The 26,428-nt window shown below is 37.8% G+C and overlaps 1 protein-coding gene across 6 annotated transcripts in view; it reads left to right on the plus strand.

Moving 5' to 3' along the window:
* LOC120417819 (syntaxin-1A) overlaps window positions 1-26,428 on the plus strand; it is an 88,928-nt gene that overhangs the window by 39,498 nt on the left and 23,002 nt on the right. For 4 of the 6 annotated variants that reach the window (XR_008212601.1, XR_008212600.1, XM_052710945.1 and 1 more), the window contains exons 3-8: window positions 10,010-10,193; window positions 10,260-10,333; window positions 10,399-10,582; window positions 10,700-10,773; window positions 10,919-11,056; window positions 16,269-16,379. Coding sequence is in view for 4 of the 6 variants with exons in the window: in XM_052710945.1 (XP_052566905.1) it covers window positions 10,010-10,193; window positions 10,260-10,333; window positions 10,399-10,582; window positions 10,700-10,773; window positions 10,919-11,056; window positions 16,269-16,379 (765 nt within the window). In the remaining 2 variants the exon portion in view is untranslated. Of the gene's footprint in view, window positions 1-10,009; window positions 10,194-10,259; window positions 10,334-10,398; window positions 10,583-10,699; window positions 10,774-10,918; window positions 11,057-16,268; window positions 16,380-17,548; window positions 17,660-26,428 lie in introns of all 6 variants that reach the window. The other 2 variants (XM_052710947.1, XM_052710948.1) reach the window with 1 other exon arrangement.

Here is a 26,428-nt window from a genome sequence, read left to right on the forward strand (position 1 = left end):
CCAAAACAATAAAATAAAATAAAAATAAGAGTTCGCCAAAAATGAGAAACATTTCACTGAAATATTTCAGAGGCGTGCGAAGCACCGGGAAGGCAAAGCAGATAATTATGGTTCTGATTTCTTTAAATTCTAGTAAAATTCTATACAAAATTTCGATTGTTTTGATGTTAAAAGCTTATTTGAGACCTAATTTTTTGATGATTTCTCTTAAAATTGACTGTTTATACTACATCCTGATGATATTTATACATTTACAACTTATTCCATGATTTTTTGCCAGCTAATACAAAAATGATATGCTACTAAGTAAACGAATTTCGAATCATGGCGTTACCAGATCGTTGCATGTTGCACCTGATTGATATGCAATTTCCATTTCGAAATCGGCGCGGAACGCCTCCTTCCCTCTCGCTCACACTTGTGTAATACTTACACACGTGGCGAGTGGCGGCAATCGAAAGGGGAAGCCGGTAATTTTGCTGGAAATGATTTTATTTTCACTGTCGGTTGAAGTCACACACACGTGAGGCGAGGCAGTCAGCGGTGTATCGAACGTCATGACTATATTAATAGATCATTATTCGAAGCCGATTGTTTTGGACGAAGCGTTCGCTGGCGTGGAACGTGTACGCGGTTATCTAGCTATAGGAAAAGCTCCGTGTCATTTGGAACTCGGTGCACGTACTAGGGCTAGGTGTGCAAGCACGAGTCGTGCGTTGATCCTGATAAAGCAGTTTGGCTAGGAGTACCTATCTGCCCCCACTCAACTGTTTATAAATGTGTAATTACTTGCTTTTGGGGCGAGTCCCGTACGCATAGCAGAACACTCAAAAGCCAGAGTATCACCCCCTGATATACAATGAGGTGGCGATGGGCTTTGATGTGGTGACCGGAGCGATTTGTGCCCATAGTGTGGAAAGGAAGGTCGTTGGAACCGTCTACCGTGTAAGCTTATTATGCGCTAAACCACGCGATCGTTTCATTGCATTTAGCGAGTGCTTTCTTCACAGACATTATTTAACTCGATTAATTTTGCCATTAGTTTATGCAACTGGAAGTTGATAATTTCAATCATCAGGGTGTTGTATCTCTAAGGGATCGTGCATAAACCACGTGTCTTTCAAATTTGAAATTTTCAACCCGTTTTTGAGAGATCTTTCCATATGACATACATGTTGATGACCCTGTAAATTAGTTCCAAGTTATCAGTTACACAGAAAAAAAAAGTTGAATTTTGGAATGTTGAAAATTTGGTACCGTCAGTGGGGGTGACTATGGGTCAAAAAACGATACACCTCTCGTAATTACTTAATAACAAAAACAATTTAAATAACATCGAAAATCTTCCAACGTAGATTTGTTCTTAGATAGTTTACTAACATTTTCCCAAAATATGGTGGATTTTGATGAACACTACCTTAAATGCCAATAGTTTGAAAATTGACCCAATCTCACCCCTTAGAGGGGGTGACATTGGGTCAAATGAAACTAAAATGATGCTCAAATACAACGATATGGTAAAAACAAGTCATCCAACAGTGTTTCTTGTTCGAGGGAATCGTATTGACATGCTACAATGTTTGAAGTGGAGATTTTCAAACATTTGGGTAGTTTTTGAGCAATCCCAACAAAAATTTTAGAAAAATGATTTTTCAAGAGGTCATTTTTGGCCAAAAACGTACCTCAACTTTAGACAGCTGTCAAAATAACAGGATTTGCTATAGGAACGAGATTTTTTCAGCGAAGTCATCTTAAGATGTCCCCTACACAACCCTTTTAACAGAATTCAGTTTAATTGAGAAGAATCTGAGAAATGATGAAATCCGTAAAAAATCACTTTGACCCAATCTCACCCCCCAGACCCAATGTCACCCCCACTGACGGTAGGTTGAATATTACCTCTTTTTTTGAGTAATATTACATAAAAAATGTGTAAAAATGTAAACCTGATGAATATTCATCAAAAACTGATAAAAATTCAACATTTTCTGGGGTAAAATTAATCATTTTTTTAGCCACAAAATCTGTCACAATTTCCTGATGAATATTACCATCATTTTTTTTCTGTGATAGTTACAAAATAAGAATAACTTGGATAACATTTTTCCCATTCATACTCTAAAAGAACCAACACTAATTTCGGCCATTGTTCACCGTTTTTGGCAACGTATTGAGCGAGGCAATTCGACAAGTCCTCGCCGTGGAACCAAATGGTTATACCGAAATTAGGTAATACGACTGCCACAGTCGGAAGTCGGGGTCCGACTGGACTAATAACACTGGAGAAGGAAGTCATCGTGGAAGCTCGTTTCCATATACCACCCTCCCCTGCCTCCCCAACCAACCTGCGAAGCACTCTAGAACAAAGTCGTGCTCATAAAACAAAATAGCCACGATAATCTCTATGCTAATGAGGGGGTTTCCTTAATGTCTCCCATACCACACAGCTAGTAGTGACGAGTACCTACTACTACCATCATTACGGTCCGGACTGTTGCTAGTACCGGTGACGGCTACGACGACAACGACGACGACTATTACGAAATCGCGACGATACTTGTCGTCTGACTAATGGCCCGACAGGGAGAGACAGTATGGTTGTCGACGTCCCCTGGTCGGCTAGTGAGTGCTTGGGCATAAAACTAATCGACGATTGAATTCGTGATATTCCGGCCGAGACGTGCTTCCATGCCCCCCAGATAATGCAGATGTCCCTAGCGTCGGCTCCAAGAAGTGTGGGCGATATTATTACATTCCTCTCGGAAATTGCTTCACAGCGACCAGTTTGCATCCCCGATATCAGGCGCGTCCGTCAGAATGCGCAACCCCAGATGGGCAGGATTAATGATATCGGTCCGTCGCACATAGAAACGGCACACGCACGTACGCCCTCGTTGCCCCAATGGAATGCATTTAATCATCGGTTTTTGCAGCGCAGTCGATTGCAATCGAATCTGTACAAAAATAATTCAATCAGCAAGATGCGGTGATGGTCCAGAGGTTGGCCTTTAGACTTGTACAAGTTCGTTGAGATTCTGCTTGTCTACCGGAGATGTTCCTAATTCTCCAAAATGTCATGATCATGCTATCTTGTAGTATTTTAGCTTTTGGGCATTTTCGCTTCGCTTGGAGATGGTGATTTTAGCGGATTGCAGTCTGGATTTCGTCATGTATACATGATTTTCCAGAGCAGGTTGCCTAGGAAAATCTCCTGAACCTTCCATCTCCACCGCAAACCAGGTACACTGAAAGGGATTTGGAGGACTGCACCACTTTTTTAAGGGGGCAAGGGAAAATCTCCACGGTATCCCAAACGGATCTCAGCTTTTGGGCATTTTGAGGATAACCAAGAAATTAAGTATGCAATGTCAAAAAAACAAAACGTTTTGCTTAGTTGACAACGCACGAAGTTTTAGGGTTATTCTTTAGTGTCTCATGTTTAAAATCGAGTGTGCTGTATCAAATTAGTCCAAGAGCACGACCAAGTGATTCGTTGAGGACTTTCGTTCTTGAAACAGTCTAATCCACCGATTCAAGCTGTTGTTTTCGTGCTTGTTTGTCAGAATGCGCAAAATACCAGCCAACACAACACAACAACTTAACTTTGCTCCTCTAGACGAGAAGAGCAAGGAGTTTCGGGGTGGCTCCTCACCAAATTGAATCAAAACCTTCCGTTTCAATCAAGCCCCTCCCGATGCGGCGCTATATTTAGCAACGAGAATTGATTGCTTTCGGGGGGATCTTTTTTTTTTCTCTTCTAGTGTCTCCGGCATCTCAACAAACGAGGAGGTGATGTTTTGTGGCCAAATCGACGGAAGAAAGGAAAAAAAAAAACTTTCCGACTGTTGTATTGTCTCACACTCTCGTAGTCTCTAGTTGATGTTTGCCATGTTCACCTAGGTCATGATTCTAGAGTTTTTCGCTTTGCTTTGAATGGCGCGTGTGATTGAGTACGGCATCAACTAACAAAAAAATATAACGATTAGTGCTTTTGCTAACATGGCTTAAAATGACCTACATATAACTGTCATTTGAAGGGGTTCACCCTTTTTTGTCCCAAATGAAGACTAATAGCCCCTGCAGAGTCCTTAGTTCACGCACTGCGAACTCACTCTCAAGTATAAACGTATGATCCGGGTGTGTTCTTCTCGTGCCAAGACACACACTTCTGCCGACGAGCGGATAATGTAAAAGTTTGGTTCTCATCTTTGCGACATGCCTCCATCCTTGTGGGGATTTGGAGTATCATAACGTGGAACATTTACAACGTTCTACTGCGAGGTCCATGTTCTTTCTGGGGTACATTTCTCTTCTGAACGGTATAAGGCTTTTGAAGGTTATGTTACGCGCACCTTTCGCAATGTAACTTTTGATCCAGTTGCCAGATCTTAATTTTTGAAGTGATTGTATGTATGTATATAATAACTAACGATTCTGCCGAACGATGGTATGCTTCATCTAAGACGATTTAGTTAGTTTTTAATCAGAAAACAAACTATTCTGATCGAAATACTCAAGCAACACCTTTAACGGATCCTGAAAATCCTTCCACAACGTGGCTTCGCTCCCAGCTTCCAGCGCAAGAGCTTCATCACGTATTCGTGGGCAGAGCCCCGGTCGTCATCGTCGACTTCGTACAGCATATCGCACACTCCCACTCTGTGTGGTGACTCCCACACGTTTCAACCGGTCGGCAAAGAGCAGCTAATGAAAATCTCAAGAAGGATACCTTCCGTCGTCCCACGTGGCATTTCGGGGGCCCTGAAAAGCGTCGATTCCTGGCCGTTGCGAGTGGCGCAGGGTGGCATCTGGAACACGTAGTCCGGGTTTGGTTGGAAAGTTCGACCGACGGGAAAATGCTTCAGTCATGAAGAAGTCCTATTTCATTATTCGCATCTTTTGTGCCTTTCTTTGGGATTTTTTCGTTTTTTCGCCGTGCCGATTAAGAGCAGTCGTTGCTGAGTTTGAAGGATGTCAAAAAAGTATGGAGATCTTGGGTTTTCAAACTTGTTTTTTGTCTAAATGTTTTTTTTTGCCGATTTTCGACAATCTGTTTCAAAACTGTTCAAGCTTCACTGAAATAACACCCCATCGCCCTACAAGTATGATTCACACCGTTGTAAACAATGCCCTAAGGGGGAAAACCTCGCGCGCAACACAGTAAATCATACCACACTCGGCGAATCACGTGGAACACGCCACGTGGGGGCAGGAGAAATTGGCCGGCGGCGGTAAATTTATTGATCTCTGCTCGGTCGTCGTCGTCGCCAGCACGTGGCACAGCTTCATCTGCTATATGCCCTCTCGTGCTGTACGTACGTACACACACACGATTACTATACGCGAACCGACCTTGAAATGAACAATTAGCACCAAATTACCACCATATAAAGGGAAAGCGAGGTTGTCACACTTGTTACTGCAGGCTCACACAAACACACTCGTGGTGGTACGCCCCAATGGGGCTCGGTTGACGTAAACCCGAAATTCGATTTCAAAATCAATAATTTAGGGCAATTTAAGATGCATTTTGCACCGGGGATTACTAAACAGTGAGATTAACAATTAAATCAACTTGTGAATGAATTATTTGATGAATGATTCAAATTAAAAATCATCCCACCAGAATATGAATCTCAATGATTCCCAAATGAAAACGAACCATTTTTGTTATTCCAAAGAGAAGTTCCCAAATGACAACTCACCGTCTGCCATGCCGCATCATCAGAGACTTTTCATTCACAACCGCAAAAGATACGGCCCACGGAAACTAGTTTGTCATTTTTTGCCATAGTAAATATTTGAATCGGGATGCGCCTCATCACCCAAACCGATTCCGCACAGAAACCAGATATCCTGCGTCAGCATCCGTCAACCATTAGCTCTGGACCGTATTTTGGGTGCCAGATTTGTGCTGGAATAGAGGGCGGGAATTCCTACTCGCAGTTTTACAGCCAGAGCTGGGAGAGCTATTTTTGTCCGGCGACTTGCGACAAATCCGCAGGATATCTTTGGAGGGACGTCAACAACGTCTTTGTTTCATCCAGTCATTGCCGTCATCAGCACTCCGTCGTCGTCGTCGTCTGCTTCTTCATTCATTGGGTGAGGAACCACAAATGAGGCTATTTTTAATGCCATGCCGATCAGCCCCCACATTTGGCCAATTCGAGCTGACAATAAAGTTCGCGATGGCGCGGGCATTCGTGGAATCGATCTGGAGTGGTGGAAGAGTCATCGTGACTGATAAAAATCTGCCTTTTCGTAATTCGTGCTTAACAAAAATGCTTCAACTTTAAAGCGACCATTAAAAGCTCATTTGAGCGTTCAAATTTACTTGCAATCGCACCAAAAGGAAGGAATGAGTGGAAACCCTTCATCAAATGAGGATTTTTCAAATATTTTCCTCATCAGCAGCATGTCCGCACCATACATTCACGCTCGCCTAGCCCAGTCAGCAGTGATATTTGCCATCAGCAAGAAGGCTTGCCTTAACAAAAAATGCCATCAATTTATCCTGACTTCGCTTCGCGAGCTTGTTCCTTCGTTTTGCATGGTGACACAGATAAACAGATATGAAATTCTGATGTGACGTTAGAAGGTTATCGTTATCTTTTTTGTTTGAGCTTACCCCGTAGATAGGGTTTTGGGCTAGGTCCACCATATGTCCAATTACCATATGTTTGAGCTTCGGATGAGCAACGATGTGTAGAGAGGAGACGCGTGGTGATTTATGGCTGCTGAGGAGCACGATGCGCCTTGGCTCTGAATCTAGACGAGGATCTGTTTGATATGGATGAAGAAAAAATAAAACGTTGGTAAAGCAAATGTTTATAATAGCTGTGCCCATGGTCTTCTTGTTTTTCGTGTTTTCATGGGAGGTGATTCTTAAATGTATGGCAAGTTTTGTGTTTACTGATGTTTTCGAAAAATCATAAATTTTTCTCAATTCCTGCCACACAAACAGGGTGGGTTTTTTTTTTAATTTTTTGAACAAAAGCCTCCAAGCGAAAAAAATCAGACTCAATTATCCTTAGTTTTGTTTATCCCAAATACGATTTTCCGAATGTCTTAGAGAAATTAAAACTTCGAACAATTGAATTAAGCAGATTTTTTTTAAATTTATTTTTAATATCAAAGTTAAGGAAAAAAAAATCTATTCCTAAATTACTTTAGAGCATAGTGACAAAAGCAAATCATCGTAATTTGATTATCCGACGTGAAATTTCGCGTGGACAGATTGTTTGATATCGTCCAATTTGTCGTATTAACTTTGTAATTTACAGTATTTTCCTCAAGTGATCCTGTTGACTAATATAATTGATATTTTTATGAATGAGATTATTTATTAGATTTTTTTCAAATCTGTGTCTTAATTTCTAAAACTGAACGTTGCTTTTTATGTTAAATAATAATTATCATTGTGGTTTGGTTGAGCGTTTTAGCAGAATGCATTACTATGAATTCAAAGGAACAACTCGTCTCTTTGTATTCATAATAATTATCAATCAACAAAATTCGTGTTTCATCGATTTTTCTTCCTTTAAGTTTTGATTTTTCAAATGTAGATAACAGTTGGTAACATTTTTGCTTCCTGAAAAGCTAGAAGCCATACACCAAAAGGCAAAGTATCTATTTGATATTAAAAACTGCTTCATTAAAAGAGTTTTCTAGCTCAGATGGTAATCTCAGATCAGTTCGAATCGAGTTGATATCTAGATGATTTTTTTTTAGTTTTATTGGTATATGTTTTTTAATAAAATTCAGAAATCTTCATTAGGATTTAGGCAATTATGATGCTTTACCCTTCATGTTGCTTATTTTTTTTAAGCTCTTTTAGGTGCTTGAGTTTTGAAATATGACATTTATTGAATTTTTGATTTCATTGAAATTTTGATTATACCGAATTTTGAATCTTAATAAATTTTATTGAATTTAATTGAATTTTGAATTTAAGTTTGTTTTTGGATCACACTGAGTTTTGGATTTAATTATATCTTGGATTCTATTGAATTTTAGATTAGGTCGAATTTTGGATTTTAATCATTTTTAAATTTTATTGAATTAAGGATTTTATGGAATTTTGGATCTTATACATTTTTGGATATTATTGAATTTCAGGTTTTGATTATCAATTTCATACATCTTTTAACTTCATTGAATTTTGGTTTTAATTGAATTTTAGATTTAAACCTTTCAGGCCTGATGGGTCATATATGACCCAAAAATCAAAATTTTCTAAAGTAGCTCAGAGTTTTCGTATAGTCCTCTGTATCATTTTCATAATTAACTAACTTTTTTTTATTCAGGCCTGAAAGGGTTAATTGAATTTTGAATTTTATTGTATTTCAGATTTAATTGAGTTCTGAATTTAATTAGGTTGGCAAAAAAATTAAACAATATAATAATTGAAATCGAAAGCCAGAATTTCAACTTTTCAATATAAAAAAACCATTGCAAAATGCAATATACACCCGTACAATAGATATGCAATCATTAGTTTTTTTTTGTTAAAGTAAAAGGATGCGATTTTTTTTAATTTTTAACATAAATTAAACATATTTTTGATTAAACCCAAAAAAGCTAAACATGATTCTAAACGCAGAATAATGCGTTCTAAATTGATTTCAGTTGATTGGACTTAAATTTTAATTGAAAATTTGAACATTTTTGAACAAATCTTTTGTTTGTTTCCTGATTTTTCGGGTCGACATTGAAGGAAAGGGGGAACAAAAACTTTAAATATAATTTGCCCTTTTACCCGATTTCTTGACATCAACAAGAAGTGAGGGTGACAAGAAAAAAAAATCGGAAAAAATCCTAGATGACACTCCTTGACTAATAAGCCAAAATTAATTTTACAGAGACCTCTAAACACTAACCGATTAAGCTCAAAATTGTTTAATTGAGCCTTAGGAATCGATCCAGAGGTTATTGTTTGCTGATTCAATTCTTAATTGGATTGTTTTTAAGAAAACAATGTAGAATCAAACGATTAAGTTTGAAAAGTATGTGTGCATTTTTGAAACATTTAAAGGTTTTTTTACACAAATTCGGTAAAGTTGAGATCAGATTAGATTTTCGATTTACGACCAGCTACTTTGCCGAATTCGGTAAAACAAAATCTAAGTGTGTAGAATGTCCAAAACAACACCCAAAAAATAAAGCTTCCGTTTTCCACGCCTCGCCACATACCACTCGAGTGTCATCTATTGATTTTGCTTGCGCGAGACGCGACCAAGGCTTTTCCCTTAATATTTCCAAGACACAAACTTCAACTGCGGTTAGTGTGTCTGTATGGGTGTGAGCGCGAGAAACTCCAACGCTGGAATCACGTTTTCCCCTCTCTCCCACTTTTGCTCACGTTCTTTATGACGGTTGGCGGGAAAGCACACTTCTTTTCGGCGTGAAAAACAGCAACGAAAAAAGAGGGAAAACTTTTCGGTTGGGGAAACTATTTAAAAGATTTTATGTGTTTCATCAGTGCTGTGCGGAAAAACAACATTGTTTTTTTTTGCCACTCCGTTGAGGAGAGGAGGGCACACAGTATTGATCGGACAGATTTATGACTTGATTGTGCCTTGTGCGAAATTCGCGTACCTTTTGCGCCGCTGAAGCAGGTGCCGCCCCTCAGGGGAGGACACTGAAGCAAACGAAAAAAAGGAAGAAACGCGGGTAAGGTTTCTGGTTCTCGCTTGGCTTATTTTTGTTCACCGCCCAGAGTGAGCAGCTTGTTTGGCTAGTTTCCAAATTGTTTCCACTTGAAATCCATTATCCAGGTCAATGATTGAGATTCGCTCTCCAACCCGTTGTAAATTTTCCGTACAGTGCTTAATTTTTGGGTTTGTTTTTTGCTACTAGTCCCAGCCCTTTTTATGAAAGTTTTTTTTTGCCCAAAACCAGAAAATGACTAACGATTTTTTCCTCACTTTCTTTCCATCACCACAAACAAAAAAAATGTAAATTTTTATCATCCGCAACCGCAAACGAATGGATGGACACGAAACAACAGGCACAAAGCGACGATGAGGACATGCCGGAAGAAGTGGCCGTGCCGGTGGAGGGCGGCAACTTCATGGAGGACTTCTTCCAGGACGTGGAACAGATCCGGGAGATGATCGACAAGATCCAGGCGAACGTGGAGGAGGTGAAGAAAAAGCACAGTGCCATCCTGTCGGCCCCACAGTCAGATGAGAGTGAGTGTTTGGCGATTGAGTTGGATTTTTGCTCTTGGTATTAATCGATGAAACGATTTTTTTCAGAAACTAAACAAGAGCTCGAAGACCTGATGGCCGATATCAAAAAAACTGCCAACAGAGTAAGAGGGAAACTTAAGGTGAGTGTGGAAAGGATCAAAAATTTGCAGTAAAATGATCACTGAAAACTTGCACATTTTTGCAGAGTATCGAACAAAACATTGAGCAGGAGGAGCAGACGAACAAGTCCAATGCCGATCTCCGGATACGGAAGACACAGCACTCGGCGCTGTCGCGTAAGTTCGTCGAGGTGATGACCGAGTACAATCGGACCCAGACTGACTACCGAGAGCGGTGCAAAGGAAGAATACAACGACAACTGGAAATTAGTGAGTTGAACCTTTTTTTTCTCGATGGAGACGCGCGGTAACAAATTGGACAACAACCACGCGACTCCATCGCCCCTCGAGCGATTGTTGCTAACGCACGGATTTTCACTCTTGCAGCGGGTAGAGCGACGACAAATGAAGAGCTGGAGGAGATGCTGGAGCAGGGCAACTCGGCCGTCTTCACGCAGGGGGTAACGTAGCGCGTCCGAGCACGATTGCGATCGAGATGACAGCACGACACCGGTAGTGTGGTGACAATGTGGAACTAATCTGAATTTTCGTTCTGTTTCTTCCCACCTCCTCCCCCCTTTCAAAACGACGATGACAATCGCGCAGATTATAATGGAAACCCAACAAGCTAAACAAACGCTCGCCGATATCGAGGCACGGCATGCAGATATTATAAAATTGGAGAATTCAATTAGGGAGCTACATGATATGTTCATGGATATGGCCATGCTCGTCGAGAGTCAGGTAAGGGGGAATTCAATTATTATAACACTCTCTTGACATCCTTGATGACTAGGCAGCGAACGAACGAACGTGTGAGCCCCACGGCCATGGCGGCTGTGGGCACAGAGCCGGTCTCCATCGGAGACTAACAGGGTTGTGGGGCGCCAGAGCGCCAAGCTCCGGCAACTGAATGTCACAAACCTCTCGATAGTAGCGTTGTGTGTGTTCGGGAAATGCAGCAGCAAAGCGTTCCAAACAATTTAGTGTGCTTAAGATCTGTTTGTGCTTTACCTCCTTCTAGCTGTGATTATCCTGTCCCTTGAGTTGTTCCGTAAACTGTTCGTCATCGGTTGATTTCGGAATTGTCCGACAATAATTGACGTTGTAAAACGGGTCCCCTGGGGGTGCATCCTCGGTTCTAAAATCAACCGATGACGATCGATTCCCAGCCGGGAAAGCCCCATTTGAATATTTTATTTTTCAATTTACGTATCCGGTCCGGATTTTCGCACCAATCCAACCTAGTAATTCGTGCAATCGATGCTTGATTCTTTTAACACATTGTTTTCAATTAGTGTGCTCTCTGTGCCAAATTACCAATTCAAACGAGCAACCAAGAGACCACGTAATGTCTCTGGCCCTGGCTCCGCACTGGGTCCACGTCCGAATCATTCAATTTATTTATGTTTCGTGAATGCGGTGAAACCGGGGAAGGCACATTTCGTGCCCGGTTCCCAGTTTAATTTAATTTAGCCGTTATTTATCATGCTCGTGTAGCTTTGGTGCGACTCATCCCCCTTCTCCAGACCGGATAGTAAATTATGCTGGATTTTTATTTCGTTGTCCTTAACCCACAAACCCGGATGAGACACGTGCCAGCGTGTTGAGTTTCGTTTCAAACTATTTATATAATCTCTGCTTTTACTCTTTATTGCTTGATCGTATTGCCTATCAATTCCAGCTAGAATGTAGAATTTTATCTCGTTTATTACCTAGCCTGTATAGATAGAACAACACAGAAAAAAAAAATCAAAAACCCCGTAACAAGGATACCTAAATCCAGCTGTTCCAATACCACCGACCGCGCTAACACCGGGTCGATGGTGTTGTTCGATACAGCTGGTAAACCTGTGAGCCCCATCAGTTGAGAGGGGGGCCCGTGTATGTGCGTACTTGCAATCGACGACGAGCAGCTCCGCAGATTCTGCGTTGAGTTTGCACGCGTCAGGACTTTGCGTTGATCCTCAAGCGCTACTTTGGAGGCTTACCACTGTAGAAATACCTGACCTACGACCCAAGACGATCCGACCGCTAGACAAATTATCGCCCGAGCAGTATCGACGGAATGTTCTGTCTGTCTGTCTGTCTTGTCCGTCTCTCTCTGTGTGTAAAATATACCTCTGTGTATGTGCCAAAAACTCCTATCGTCGTCGCGGAATCGCTGTCGAACCAAACAAAAAAGCCAGATTCATCTTTCCTTCTTCAGTAAACAAAAAAAAAATAAACAGTAGCTGTCTCCTCTGTAAAACTACATACTACCTTGTACACTAATACTACCCCTCTAAAAGCAACCAACCTGGCCAAAATGTGTCTCTGTCTCTGTCTCTCTTTCCTCGTTGTTGAAAATGCCTATCTCTTCTATCTCCTGTTTATTCGTATATTGCTCGGAAAACAAACACAAAAATCTGTGTCGTCAGCCGCGCGTCTACAGTGCAAATAAATGTCCCGAATTTTGTGGAATTGTATGTCCTGACGGAGGTATTCGGCGATTCCACGTGAATTCAGCAGGATCTAGATCAAAAATGTTCCGATTTTGCATGGGAGCTCCTTGGTATACATAATTAGACCCGATTTTTTTTTTGTTTTACGATTAAGATGGACTTATCTGAAATAGAGTGGTTCGCAAAAACCATATTTTTCAAAAAATCATACCTCCGGAATGGCTGACCTCGTCACGTATCAATAAAATGGTGTCTGGTTAGGCTTTTTTTAAAGAAAAATGGTAAATATTCATTAACAGGATTCTGAAATATAATTTTAGGAAAAAAAACCCTCGGAATTCGGAACATTAATTGAACATAGAGAGCCATGCGTCTCCAGCAAAATGTAGTAGGAACTCATTTCGATGGAGAAGCAAGGTACTTTAAATTTGATTGTTATACCAAAATCCGATTTTTTTAATCATGTCTCAGAATCCTGATATTGGATATTCACCATTTTTGTTCCTGAAAAATCATAACAAAAATTATCAGCTGTAAGCTCTTTGGTTCCGAGGCCTTCAAATCAGCAAACAAAGATTTAATTTGATCTGTAAGTGTTTTCAGCTGTTTTGAAAATGTCTTGATATTTTTAATTAAAAGTCCAACAAATAATTATTCTTGTCAAACGTGACGAGCTACAGCCGTTCAAGAGATATTTTTTTTTTTGAAAATTGTGGTTTTTGTTAAAATTGTTGGAAAACACCAGTTTTTTGGCCAACCTATTTCGAATAAGACCACCCTAGGCGCCAAACAGAGAATACGGGTCAAATAATTTTGGCCAAGGAGCTCCCATGCCAAATTTGAACCAACTCGGAGCACTTTTCATCTGGATCCTGCTGAGTTTTGCGTGGAATCGTTGTATTACTGTTAGAGATGCTTTTAGGAAAAAAAAACATGGATATCAAAAAAATATTTACGACGATTTGAAAGTGATATTACTTTTTATTCAAACTTCCAGTAAAAAAAACAGCTCTTTAGAAGCTCCTTGTAAAATATATTTTTTTTAATAATAAATAATACCTGCACATCTGATTTAAAAATTTAATTTTACAGTCCAGATTGGTTGACACGCAAAAAATATATTCAAAAATATTATTTTCTTCAGAGATTTTTTTGATATTTCCAAAAAATGCGAAATTTTGTTTGGTATTACAATTTTGTTTAATTTTAACGAAAAGATAGCGGTTTCCTAAAATAAATGTGGTTAGGCTGGTACAAATATTTTAAAAAGTTTTTGTCACCCCCCCCTTCAAAATTGGCCCGAAAAATCAGGGGGCAAAAAAAATATTTTTACAATAAACTTCAAAATTTCAATGAAAATTCAAGTGCAACCAGCTGAAATCAAATTAAAATACATTCTTCTGCGTTTAAAATCATTTTTAGCATGTCTGAGTTTATTTAAAAAATCTTAAGATTTTTTGAAAATTTTCGATGCAAAATTTTTTTTTTCGATACAATTTTTGTTTTTGTCAGATCTTAGATTTTTTGAAAACTAATGATTGCAAAACAACTAAACTAGTTTAAAATGCATTTTAAAACACTTTTTTCATTTAAATGTGAAGACTATGGCTTGTTATTTAAATTTTTATATTTTTTTATTTTTTTGCCCCCCCCTTGACCTCGGCCAGGGCCGAGGGACAAAAACTTTTTTAAATATTTGCATCGGCCTTATCAATTGCATGCAAGTTGCTGTAATGAAAATAAAATTATAATATAACGGCTGTATCTCTGTGATTGTGCACCTATCCTAAACTGTGATACTTAATGATATTCTGAGAATTTTGAGTTTCTGAGATCAAACATGATTTCTAGAATGTACTAGACAGTAAACAAAATCATGGTAATATTACATGTGGGTATGAGTACAGAAAAAAATGTGTAATTCTACATTTATGAATGTTTAAATTAACCACTTTTTCGGTGAAATGAAACTATTCTGGTCTAAATTATAATACCTCAATGATGTAAATAAAACATTTAAGAGGTAATATTACACTTTACAATTTTTACACTTTCCAAAATTACACAAAATTTTACTGTGTAGCTCCTATTCATGCACAAAGAATAAAATAAAAATTTAGATTGAAAATTTAATGGTCTAACACTCCCTCTTTTTGTGTAATTTCACGTTAAACATCGTGCAAAAAAAAAAATTACAGAAGCCGATAAAAATTTTACCAGTTCCTGATGTAAAATAACACTTTTTTTAAACAAGTCATTCATGAAAGATTTTGTGACAAAAATGCGTAATTTTGCATCAGAAACTGGTGAAATTTTCGGCAGTTTCTGTTTTATTTCACTTTTTGCACATTATTATAGGTAAAATTACTCAAAAAAGAGAAATACCATAACATTTTCAATGTTTAACAATATAAACTTTTGTTTGTTGCTATGTGTGGAATGTATTTTTTTTTAAAATGCGGGATCAGTGTGCTTAATAATCCTTTTTTCCATACAAAGTTTTGTTTAATGCTGCAATGCTTATAAAAATACACAAAAAATACAATATTACACAAATTTTCTGAGGTGAAATTACATCTTTACTGAACTTTTTTGAATGATAACAAGTACACAGTAAGCAAAATCATGGTAATATTACATCTCGGATGTTGAAAATTATATGTGTTTATGTGTGAATACATATTTACAAATATCATGACAAAATTACATGAAAAAAGTGTAAAATTCAACTGTCACATCTTTCAATCTGTGCAAAATTTTATCTGAGTACTCATTCCCATTCCCAGATGTAATTTGATCTTAGATAATAAATTCCACACCTGTAATCTATATTTATGGTAGTATTACATGATAAAAGACGTAATATTACACCTTCCAAATTCCTCCCATCAACTATTTTTTACTGTGTTCCATCGTTATTTGTTGGACAGTGTGAATAAGTCTGGACTTTACACTTGTAATTCATTGCGTAGCCTGAATCAAAAACGAAAATTTTTATCAGATGTATTTTTGCAGTTCGTACGACATTTCTTGGAAACTTTGAAAGATCTTGGGAACAGATAATAATTTGTTTAATTTAAAGAAAAATGAGTTTTTCAAATGATGGATTAACCTTGAATATTTTTTAAATTTTTATTAGATTTGCACTTTTGAACCAGTATTTCTTTTGATTGAAAAACGATACATGGCAAATGGTGTAAATATTTTCTAAGTGTCCCTAGTTTGTTGTGACTGTGATACGTACCTCCATGTAAAGAAAAAAAGCTGTCTAGCTGTTAGGACACCGATAAACGATTGATGCTGCTGCTGCAAAAGGACTTTGCACCATCGTCGTGGTCCACACATTCCGCCACAAGGCCACAATCGTCGATTCATATTTATAGCCTTTACTGTCTCGACCTCCCCTGTCTTCACCCCACCCCCCAACCAACACACAAATCTTCTGCCCCACCACCAAAAACAAGCAAATACCGTCTCTTCTCTACGTCGCTCTTCCCTCTTCTACCACACAGGGTGAAATGATCGATCGTATAGAATATCATGTTGAACACGCAATGGATTATGTCCAAACAGCGACACAAGACACAAAGAAAGCGCTTAAATATCAAAGCAAAGCCCGCCGGGTGAGTAAAATCGACGATTTCTTAACTAATGTGTGTTTTTTTTCTTTTTTTCTTTTCATTTTATTTTTGGAACCTCCCCCGACCCGCCCGTTCCGTCGTCCTTGTTGTTGTGGTTCACCACAACTTGTCCCGAATCCTTTCCTCCCCACACACATCCTCAATAAATAAATCGTGCCACCTTAATCCTTTTTATTATATATTGCTTGCTTGACGAATTTCGCTTCATTTCTCTACTCTACAATCTCTCTCTCTTTCTAATATGTGTGTGTGTTTTATTGTATGGTGTTATGTATTACTAAATATGAATTATTCTTTCGTAACTATTTTGCTTATTGATATTAACGATCTTAATGTTAACTTGCATGATTTCTATGTAATTTGCATGTTTTGCTTTGAAACTTGATGCTGTGCGTGTTGAATGGATGAATGTGTTGAACGAACGCGCGAAAATCATGATAAATGTGACAAATCTGGCCTTTGGGAACAATACTAATATCACGATTCGTTGGGAAATGGATAAACATTTATTTGCAACAACTCTTCCGATGCACCGATGGTCCGAAATGTAATTAAATTGGGTGAAACACAACTTTCCACGATATGCACGAATGGTGATTGAATCGACATCTGCGCGTTCTTCCTCCTCACAAACCGGTGTTGTTAACCCAACTGATGATGCTGATGTTTTCCGACCTGCGTGTACTAACGATATTAACAAACAATCGCTGTAAAAAAACAACAACAACAAACAAACTGTGCTACAACTTTCTCTCTTCCTCATCCGCCCCCCTCTTACGGGTCCTTCCGAGTTTCGCTTCGTCCGAACACGTGGCGGCCACTTCCTCGGCTTCCGGCACTGGGACTGCCTCCTCCTCTTCTGGCTGTAAATTCTCCTCCTCTCCGGTGGCCTCGAATCGCTTTCGTAACACCAACAACAACAACAACAACGCTTCTCGCCTTAACCGAACTCACTCCCGATCCCACGAACTCCTCAACCAAACCTCCTCCCCCTTCACGTCCTCCTCCGCGCCAACCCGACGGCGAAAACCGAACCTCCTCGCCGCTGCCTTGGCCCCGGGTCTTTCGCCGAAATCGCATTCGGTGTCGGATCTGCTCGACGTCCATGGCGACGATGCTGCTGCTGCTGGAACCTGTGCGCCATCCGAAAGGGCGAAATGGTGGACCGAATTGAGTACCACGTGGAGCAAAGTAGGGACTATGTGGCAACGGGTCAGGAGCAACTGGTCCAGGCGAGCAAGTACATGTCCAAAGCAAGAAAGGTATTTATGACCGCGGGCGATGATGATGGTCCGAAACAGGATGATAGCTTACACCGACTTCGTGTTCTTTCTCTAACACGCGACTAACTAACAAAACGGAAACTTTTCTTTCCCCCTTTCCGAACTCACCACACTCGAAGTTTTGGGGTGTGGGCAGTAGTTGATTCGCTCTGAGTGTTTTCTTAATCGAAAGACTAACCTTCATTAATTTGTTGAGTGAAAGCGTGACGGCTTTGGTTGTGGGAAATTCGAGTTTTAGTTCTTTTTCAAATTGGTGGAGACGGATGGTCGTTTGTCAATTGTTAAGATGCCATGCGTCTCCATCAGTTTTTATCTTGGTTCGGTCTCCTTAAATTTCAACTGTCATTGAAATAAGTTTTATTCAGCAGGAAACGTAGTTTTAGGTTATCCTTGTTTTTATCACGAAAACCGAAGCTACTCCAATGAGTAGGTGGATCGTCAGGAACAATCTGACGAAATCTTAGTGAGTTTTCATATGCGTGTAAGGTGACAGAAGGAAATGTTTTGTATTTTTTTTTAAATAAATATGACGCCACCTAAGGCAAAATAAAGAATATTTGCTACTCATTAGCCAAACTGGTTTATTTTTTCCAAAACAATATGAGTGATCCTGTAAATTATTTGTAAATATAGCTTTTATTGCATTTTTGGTCTTGGATAAAAAAAATTGTTGCAGAAAATTATGTTCCTTGTATTTTCAAATTGATTTTTTTATTTTTATTTTTTTGTTCCGATGCAAAAACTACAAAGAAAGCAAAGGATGAAAAATGAGTTTTTCAAAGTGTTTTGCATTTTGTTCTCGTTTTACCCAGATTTGCATAACTTTAACATAGTTTTACATATATGTTAAAAGAACTCAATTGAATCTTTTGAGTTCTTTCGTTTTTAATTTGTATTGTTTATCTGCACACAGTCAGTCTGTCCTTTTTAAGACAATTAGATTGAAAGAAACAAATTAAATCGTTTTTCCAAAGTGACCAAAATCAAAGTATGTTTTTTTTTGCCTTTTTCCAAACTGTTCTCTTTATCTTTGTCCCGCCCGTGTGGATCAATCGGACCGCGCACTGGACTCACAATCCAGAGGTCGCCGGTTCGAATCCCGCGGCGGGCGCTCAAAAATTCTTTGTGTAAATATGGGTATTCGGCGCCGTCGCTCCGTGCCATACTTTCATACACTTAGGAGCCCAGGGCGGCGAAGTCCTTGTAGATAAAAAAGGAAGACACTAGTGGCTGGTACTAGCAATGGTGGCCGGCAGCTATAAAGTCAACTTCGTTTTTCTCTTTATCGAATTACGATAATATGGTCAGCGATAACAGTTTTATGGATAACTAATTTATGTAACTTTGCAAAATGAATTTATACGAAACAAAATCTTAGACCTTGAAATATTTTATTAAAAATATGTCTTTTTGTATATATGTTAGTAGGTTTAAAAGTATTAATGCTCAAAAACTTTAACAATACCGTTTTTTGTTGTTGAAAAATTAAAAAAAAACTTGTTTTTTTTACTACACTATGGGCAATAAGCGACGCAAATATTTTTTATACATAATTACATTTTCTAAATTTGCCATATGGGCATTAAACGACGTAAAATTTTGTATAGATTTTCAGTAGAATAAAATTTTATCTGTAATATACTTTCCACAAAAAACATTTTTTGTAAGCATTAAAAAAATACGCTGCATTTTTTTTTGTTTAAATAACTAAAATTTTAATAAAGCACCGTATTTTTTTTTGTTGTAATTAGCAGTATGGTACACAGTAAAAAAAAACCTTATGAAATCGCCAAAAATAACAACAATCTGGTGAGAGTCATGTTCAGATTACCAAGTACGCGCCCTAACCATCTCGGCTATCTCGCCGCTATGAGATTAACTGGATCAACAGCGATGTACCTGAAGTTTCCCATACATTGTATACCAGGGGTGCTCAAAGTTTTTGGATGATGGGCCATATAAGAAAATAAGACGGTTTAAACAAAATGTTTTTCACTGAAAGTACTTGTGTTTTCAATTTAAAAAAAATTATAGTATTTTTATAATTCGAAAATGATGACATGTAATCTGGAAAATTCATGTAACAGCGTAATTTTATCATTATATTAGGTGTGACTAATAAAAAATCGTTGAGAGCCAGAATTTCAACATTTCAACAAAAAAAATGTTAGAAAATGTTTTAAGCACCCGTAAAGTTGAATTGCAATCATTATTTTCAAAAAATGTAATATTCGACAAAAAAAAAACATTTTAGCAAAAAAACATTTAATCATCTATACATTTTGAATTGATTAGATGATTGCACTTAAATTTCTAGTTTTTGAAGTTTTTTGAAACAATATTTATGCCCATGATTTTTTGACCCAATTTTTGATAATGGAGGGAGAGGAGGAATGTCGAAAAAAAACTTTGTAAAATACTTGGAAAAGCCTTATTCCTCCGATGTCAACATTTTGTCTGCCTTATCCTGAAAGCCAGAATTTCCAAAAATGTTTGATGAAAGTTTTGATGATATTAACTAGAAGATTAGCATAAAAATGTTTAAATAAAGCCATTATTATGAAAAAGTATAAAATCTCAGACCATTTTACATGATAATTCAAAACGGGTCCGCGGGCCACAAAAAATCACCTTGCGGGCCATACTTTGGTACAGTTAATACAGTTTACGACGTCCTGGAAACCTACTGGTACATCGGTGTTGAACCCATCAATTTCAAGACTGTGAAATAGCCGAGATGGTTGGGGCGTGGGCTTGGTGATCTGGATATGACTCTCACCAGATTGTTGTTATTTTTGGGGTATGCAAAATCTGTTTTTTCTTCTTTTGTACATGCTTTTTGTGTAAATGTTTTACCATCGGAATTTTTGCTGTGTATATGAGTCGAAATTTCGTCTAGGTTTTCACAACATTAGAGTTTTTCATGTAAAATACAACATACAGCTTTATAAAAAGCTCAAATTTCATAATATGTCATACATATGGACGAATAACGATGATTTTTGTATAAATTTTCCCTACATGAAGGTTAATTGTATTTTGTTTAGTGTTCACATATAGATGTAAAATTTTGCTGCGTTCCATGTTATAATAATTTTAGCATTTTTTTTGTTAAACTTTCGGTACCAACCTTGTGAAAATTTTGCATTATTCGATACCCATATTGCAAATGTTTAAAATACTCATTTCCTTGAGTTCAATCTATTGTGATTTGATGCGTGTTTGTGGGAAGGATTTTTTTCTTTTTTTTCGCGTTGACTACTTGTCGAAATGAGAAGAAAACTGGGTCTTTTTCAATCCTATTCGCCAATTTTACCTATTTATACAACTTATTTGGCAAAACTTTTGAGAGTCGTAGAAGAATGTATGTTTTTCTAATAGTTACTGAAGACTAAGGGATTTCGTTGGAGTTATCTCATTTTAAAAAGTGAATTTAAACGAAATTTCGTCGGTTATCGCCGGTAAAGCTATTGTAACTCCCGGATGATAAAATAATCTACAATTACTTAATAGTTTAACAACGTTGTAACTTACGAATAACCGATTGAAAAATTGTTTTATTTTGTCATCTATTTATGGCAAACTTGCGTAATAAATGGGAAAATATTACATTTCTTCAAGACTGAGTGATGTTTTTAAGCAAATATTTTGATCAATTTTCTCCTACAAATCTAGACGCTCTAGCCAATATTGCTCATAATTAGCACTGATTCTTCTTTTTTTACCTGCGGAACAAAAAAGTGTGGCCTCGGTTTCCATGTCTTGTCATCGTTAGAATGAGGGAGTTTGTGAGGACTATAAGTAAAAGCTAATAATATTCAATAAGACGATTTTTTAGTTTCAAATTATTCTAAGCCACAAAATAATTAGGTGTTTAAAAAATAATAAAATTAAAACGTGAATAAAAAACAACATTTTTAAATGATGTTAAGGCCTGTTTTCCCCCTTCATTGCAAACGGTTCCCTTTCCCTTGCTAAACGGTTCAAACAAAAGGGGTCACGACGAAGCCTCCATCATCCTTCAAGCCCAGAAGATTGTCTCCGGCGACGACGACGACGCGATAGAAAGTGCTGCTGCTAGTCCTCGAGGAACCTAGAGTTGTGTGCAGTTTGAAGTGCGGCGCGAAATCCCAACCATTTCCCCTCCTTAGTACCCAGAGTTCCACGTTTCACATCCAACTAACAAGATCGGTGTCAGTGCTGGAGGGAATTCTGCCACACTCGTTTTTCCTCAGCAGATTTTCCTTCTTCTTTTTCGTGCTGTTGGTCTGTCCTTGCCACCGTCGTCGCCGTCGTCGTCTGCTCTCCGGCCAGGCCAGGGTCGTTTCATTGCACTTGCTGCCTCTTCTGATAATGGATTCTCTTTTCTGCATCTGCGGGGAAGGTGGTTGCTCGTCGCGTCTGCAAAGGACGAGCGCGCCACACAGAGCGATTCCCTCCGGGGGGAAGCCGACCCCGATGCCAACCCGTTTCGTCACCTCGTTCGTTCCGAAGTACCGGGATTCTCATTTCCTTGAGTTCAATCTATTGTGATTTGATGCGTGTTTGTGGGAAGGATTTTTTTCTCTCTTTTTTCACGTTGACTACTTGTCGAAATGAGGAGAAAACTGTTGGAACAGTTGGATAAACGATGTTATTTGAAACATTCCGTTGCTTGAATTTGATTTCTCGGAAACCAATTCGGCGGCGCTGAAGATCAACTTTGAGTTTGCTAAAGGTCATAATATTTGCTGTTGGTTTCTGGAAAAGAAGCAGCAGCCTCTTTGTGGTGACCTTTAGCCGGTTAGCCGGCGGATATTTTTGGTTTGTTTAAGCAAATCTGGCGTAGCGGAAAATTCTTTGAACAGCTTCATTATAATGGAGATTTTTTTAAAGTAAGAATTTACCTAGTCAAACTTGGCTGGCGTTTTGATCTGCAGAAAAAAGGTCACCCCAACCCTCTACTGTAGTAAAGCTCTGGATCATGTTGTGTGGTTCAAGAGAAAGGGTGCATGTGTGAAAATGTGGCAGTAAAAACGGCTCTCTAGGCGATAATTATTTTCACAGGATTTTGCGGAGCCTGGGTAGATTCCGGTTGCGCTTACTTTGTACCTTCACATAGGCTCAGTGCCTCTGTGCTCTTGGAGTGATGTAGTGGTTTTTCGGTTACTGCAGTGAATTCTGCAGCAAATGTACATGATTAACATCGGCATTGTAGTTTGCCTTCATCACTGAATAGTGCACAGTGGGAGAAACTGGATTTAAATCAGTTATTCGTCAATATAATTTTTAAAATTAAAAAAATCTTACCAGTTATATTTATTTTAGGAAATTTTAAATGTTCAAAAGAGTGTATCCCGGGCAGACGGTAATAACAAAATTCATGCCATTTCAATAACAAATACTGTTAAAATAACAAAAAATGTTATGGATTCTTCTTGAAAAATCCATTTTTGCATAATGGTTTAATAACAGTTTATGTTATCATAACAAAATTTGTTATTGGTCTGATATTTGTTGAAAGCCAAAACAACTTGGGAATAACATTTTTTGTTATGGATTCGGATGATCGGATTAGTTGTTAAAATAACAAAAATTAATAACAAAGATTTGTTCGAAGAATAACTAAAAATGTTATTAGTCTGTTATTACAATAACAACCCAATAACAAAAAAAAATCATAACGACGAATAACAAATCTTGTTATTAATAACATAAAATGTTATTGGCCTAGTATTTTCAAATATCAGAAAATGTTATTCCCAAGTTATTCCCGTCTGCTCGGGATGGTGACAACGAGTTTCTAAAATTGTCCAAATATATACTTTCGCATGTAATTTTGCCGAAAATATTGATTAGGTCATATTTTTGGTATCTAACTATCGAAACCCATATATTGCGAGATACAATTTTGGTGCTGCTTGAATTGAAATGACTAGCGAAGTTAGATTTTCTGAAACACCCTAATCGTGAGCCACTCTACATTCAACCAACCCAAAATGGGAATGGACAACCCAAGGCAAGATAAGACGACCATATGGCTCATCGCTCGTATTGCCATATTTTTTCCAATTTTGACATTTTTGCAATATTTTGTTTGATTATTTAGTTATTTTGTGTGTACCTTTAGGGCGACAATAAAAAATCGACTTCAGGGATACCTCCTGGTTCGAATCCTTTGGCAAAAATAAGAAACTGAAAATTTTGAGCGAAATCGGTTAAGGTTTAAGGGTCGCTATAGATCGTTAAAGTTAGTGAAAAAAATCTTTTCATGCAAAAACGTTTTCTTAAAATCGCTAATAACTCGTCAGGGTTAACTGGGATCGTTTTACGGTCTTCGACAAAGTTGTGATGAGACGGTGATGAGATAGAAATTTGGTGTCAAAGGGTCTTTTATGTAAAATTAGACGCCCGATTTAATAGCGTACTCGGAATTCTGTAAAAACGTATGTTTCGTCGAAAAAAACACTAAAAAAGTTTTAAAAATTCTCCCATTTTCCGTTACTCGACTGTAAAAAAATTTGGAACATGTCATTTTATGGGATATTTAATGTACCATTCGAATCTATATTGACCCAGAAGGGTCATTTTTTCATTCAGAACAAAAAATTTCATTTTAAAATTTCGTGTTTTTTCTAACTTTGCAGGGTTATTTTTTAGAGTGTAACAATGTTCTACAAAGTTGTAGAGCAGACAATTACAAAAAAAATTATTTGTAAACATAAGGGGTTTGCTTGTAAACATCACAAGTTAACGCGATTTTACGAAAAAAAGTTTTGAAAAGTTACTTTTTGCGTTTCTCTTTGTTTCATCGTCCGTGTCTGTCGCGGGTGACGATGAACGGCCATGATCGACGACGACCAACTTTTTCAAAACTTTTTTTCGTAAAATCGCGATAACTCGTGATGTTTACTAGCAAACCCCTTATGTTTATATATCAAAAATTTTGTAATTGTCTGCTCTACAACTTTGTAGAACATTGTTACACTCTAAAAAATAACCCTGCAAAGTTAGAAAAAACACGATATATTAAAATGAAAATTTTTGTTCTAAATGAAAAAAATGACCCTTCTGGGTCAATGTAGATTCGAAAAGTACATTAAATTTCCCATAAAATGGCATGTTCCAAAAAAATATACAGTCGAGTAACGGAAAATGGGAGAATTAAAAAAAATAGTGTTTTTTTCGATGAAAAATACGTTTTTTTCGGAATTCTGAGTACGCCAGTAAATCGGGCGTCTAATTTTACATAAAAGTCCCTTTGACACCAAATTTCTATCTCATCACCGTTTCAGGCTGCAAATTATTGAAAAACACATCTTTTTTCGCATGTTCAAAACTGGAAGGGGTCGTACCGCCCCTCCGTCACGATATATCAAAAAACGGACCTCGGATTCATGATCAGGGACAAAAGTTACCCCTTAGGACAAAGTTTCACGCAAATCGAAGAGGGATCGGGGCAACTGCTGTGTGAGTTGGCGGAGAATTACCCATATGCATTTTCATCACTTTTGAGTTAATGATGAAGTTTGGTTCAAAATCAGTACTTTGTTCTAGAAATCTGGCGGAAATCCAGTTTTTTTAGCGGAATCATAACACGTTTTTCTCAGCTTGCTGTTTTTGCGTATGGGATTTTTTTCGTAAAAGAACGTTCAACTTATCAGTACGATATTATTAGGGGTAAGGGGACAGAATGTGATACCTCAGTAAAATTATCTGAAAACCTTAGAAAAATGTACAAAGCCTCTGTAAATTATTCATAAAAATTAAAAAAATAACAAACATAAACATCTGAAAAAGTGCAAAATGCGAAATATCAAAATAGTGAACTAAAAAATTCTCAAAGTTCCAGGGGCCATCCATAAATTACGTGGACCCTTTGGCGATGATTGTCCATGTTCAATACATTTTTTTGGTATGGATGATTGTCCACGTGGCTTATGGATGGTCCCCTAGCAAAAATAAATAGTAACAAAAAGGGTTACACGTAGACACGACCCGTAGAAAAATTTCGAAAAAAATACTGATATATTTGAGAAATAATTTAAACATTAACTGTAAAATTTTCAACTTATTATAATTTTTATTTTAAAGACCACATTTCATGGCCAAAATATGTCCTTGACATGTTGGTCAACCTTTTTCTCATGAATAACAAAATAAAAAAATAAAACAATTTGGTCTATGGAAAATTGGTCAAACTTCCCCTTTTTTGTACATAGTAAGTAACGCGATCAATGATTGAAAGATTTTCCATTTGCCATAACTTGTAATAAGAATAAAAATATCAGAAAGCTCAAAACCAAAGGGTGACTTATTCTGTCCCCTTCTGAAACGTTCCAAATACGTTCTTATCTGATTTTTCTAAGTGATAACTTTGGCAGATCGATTTTTTGCAATTTTGTCATGGGATAGGGGAAATACACCATTTCTCGACGCATTTCTATTTTCGGCCTATCAGCACTTAGACCAGGCCTGCCCAACGTCCGGCCCGCGGGCCGGATCCGGCCCGTGAAGCCATTTCATCCGGCCCGCGATGGCTTTTCAATATAGTTCTATGACCGGCCCTTAAGGCTGTTCATGAAATATTTAATAAATTAATTGATTGTCTGAATTAATAAAAAGTAAGCTTGGAACCAAATTTTAACATAACATAACAATATTCTTCATGTTTGAATTTAATTTTTCTAATTTCTATATTGATATTTTTGAACTGAAAATTGTGCAAGAAAACAAAATTATCCATTTCGTAAAATTTTGAAATTCATG

The sequence above is a fragment of the Culex pipiens genome, chromosome 3 (assembly GCF_016801865.2).
Source record: "Culex pipiens pallens isolate TS chromosome 3, TS_CPP_V2, whole genome shotgun sequence".
NCBI lineage: Eukaryota > Metazoa > Arthropoda > Insecta > Diptera > Culicidae > Culex > Culex pipiens.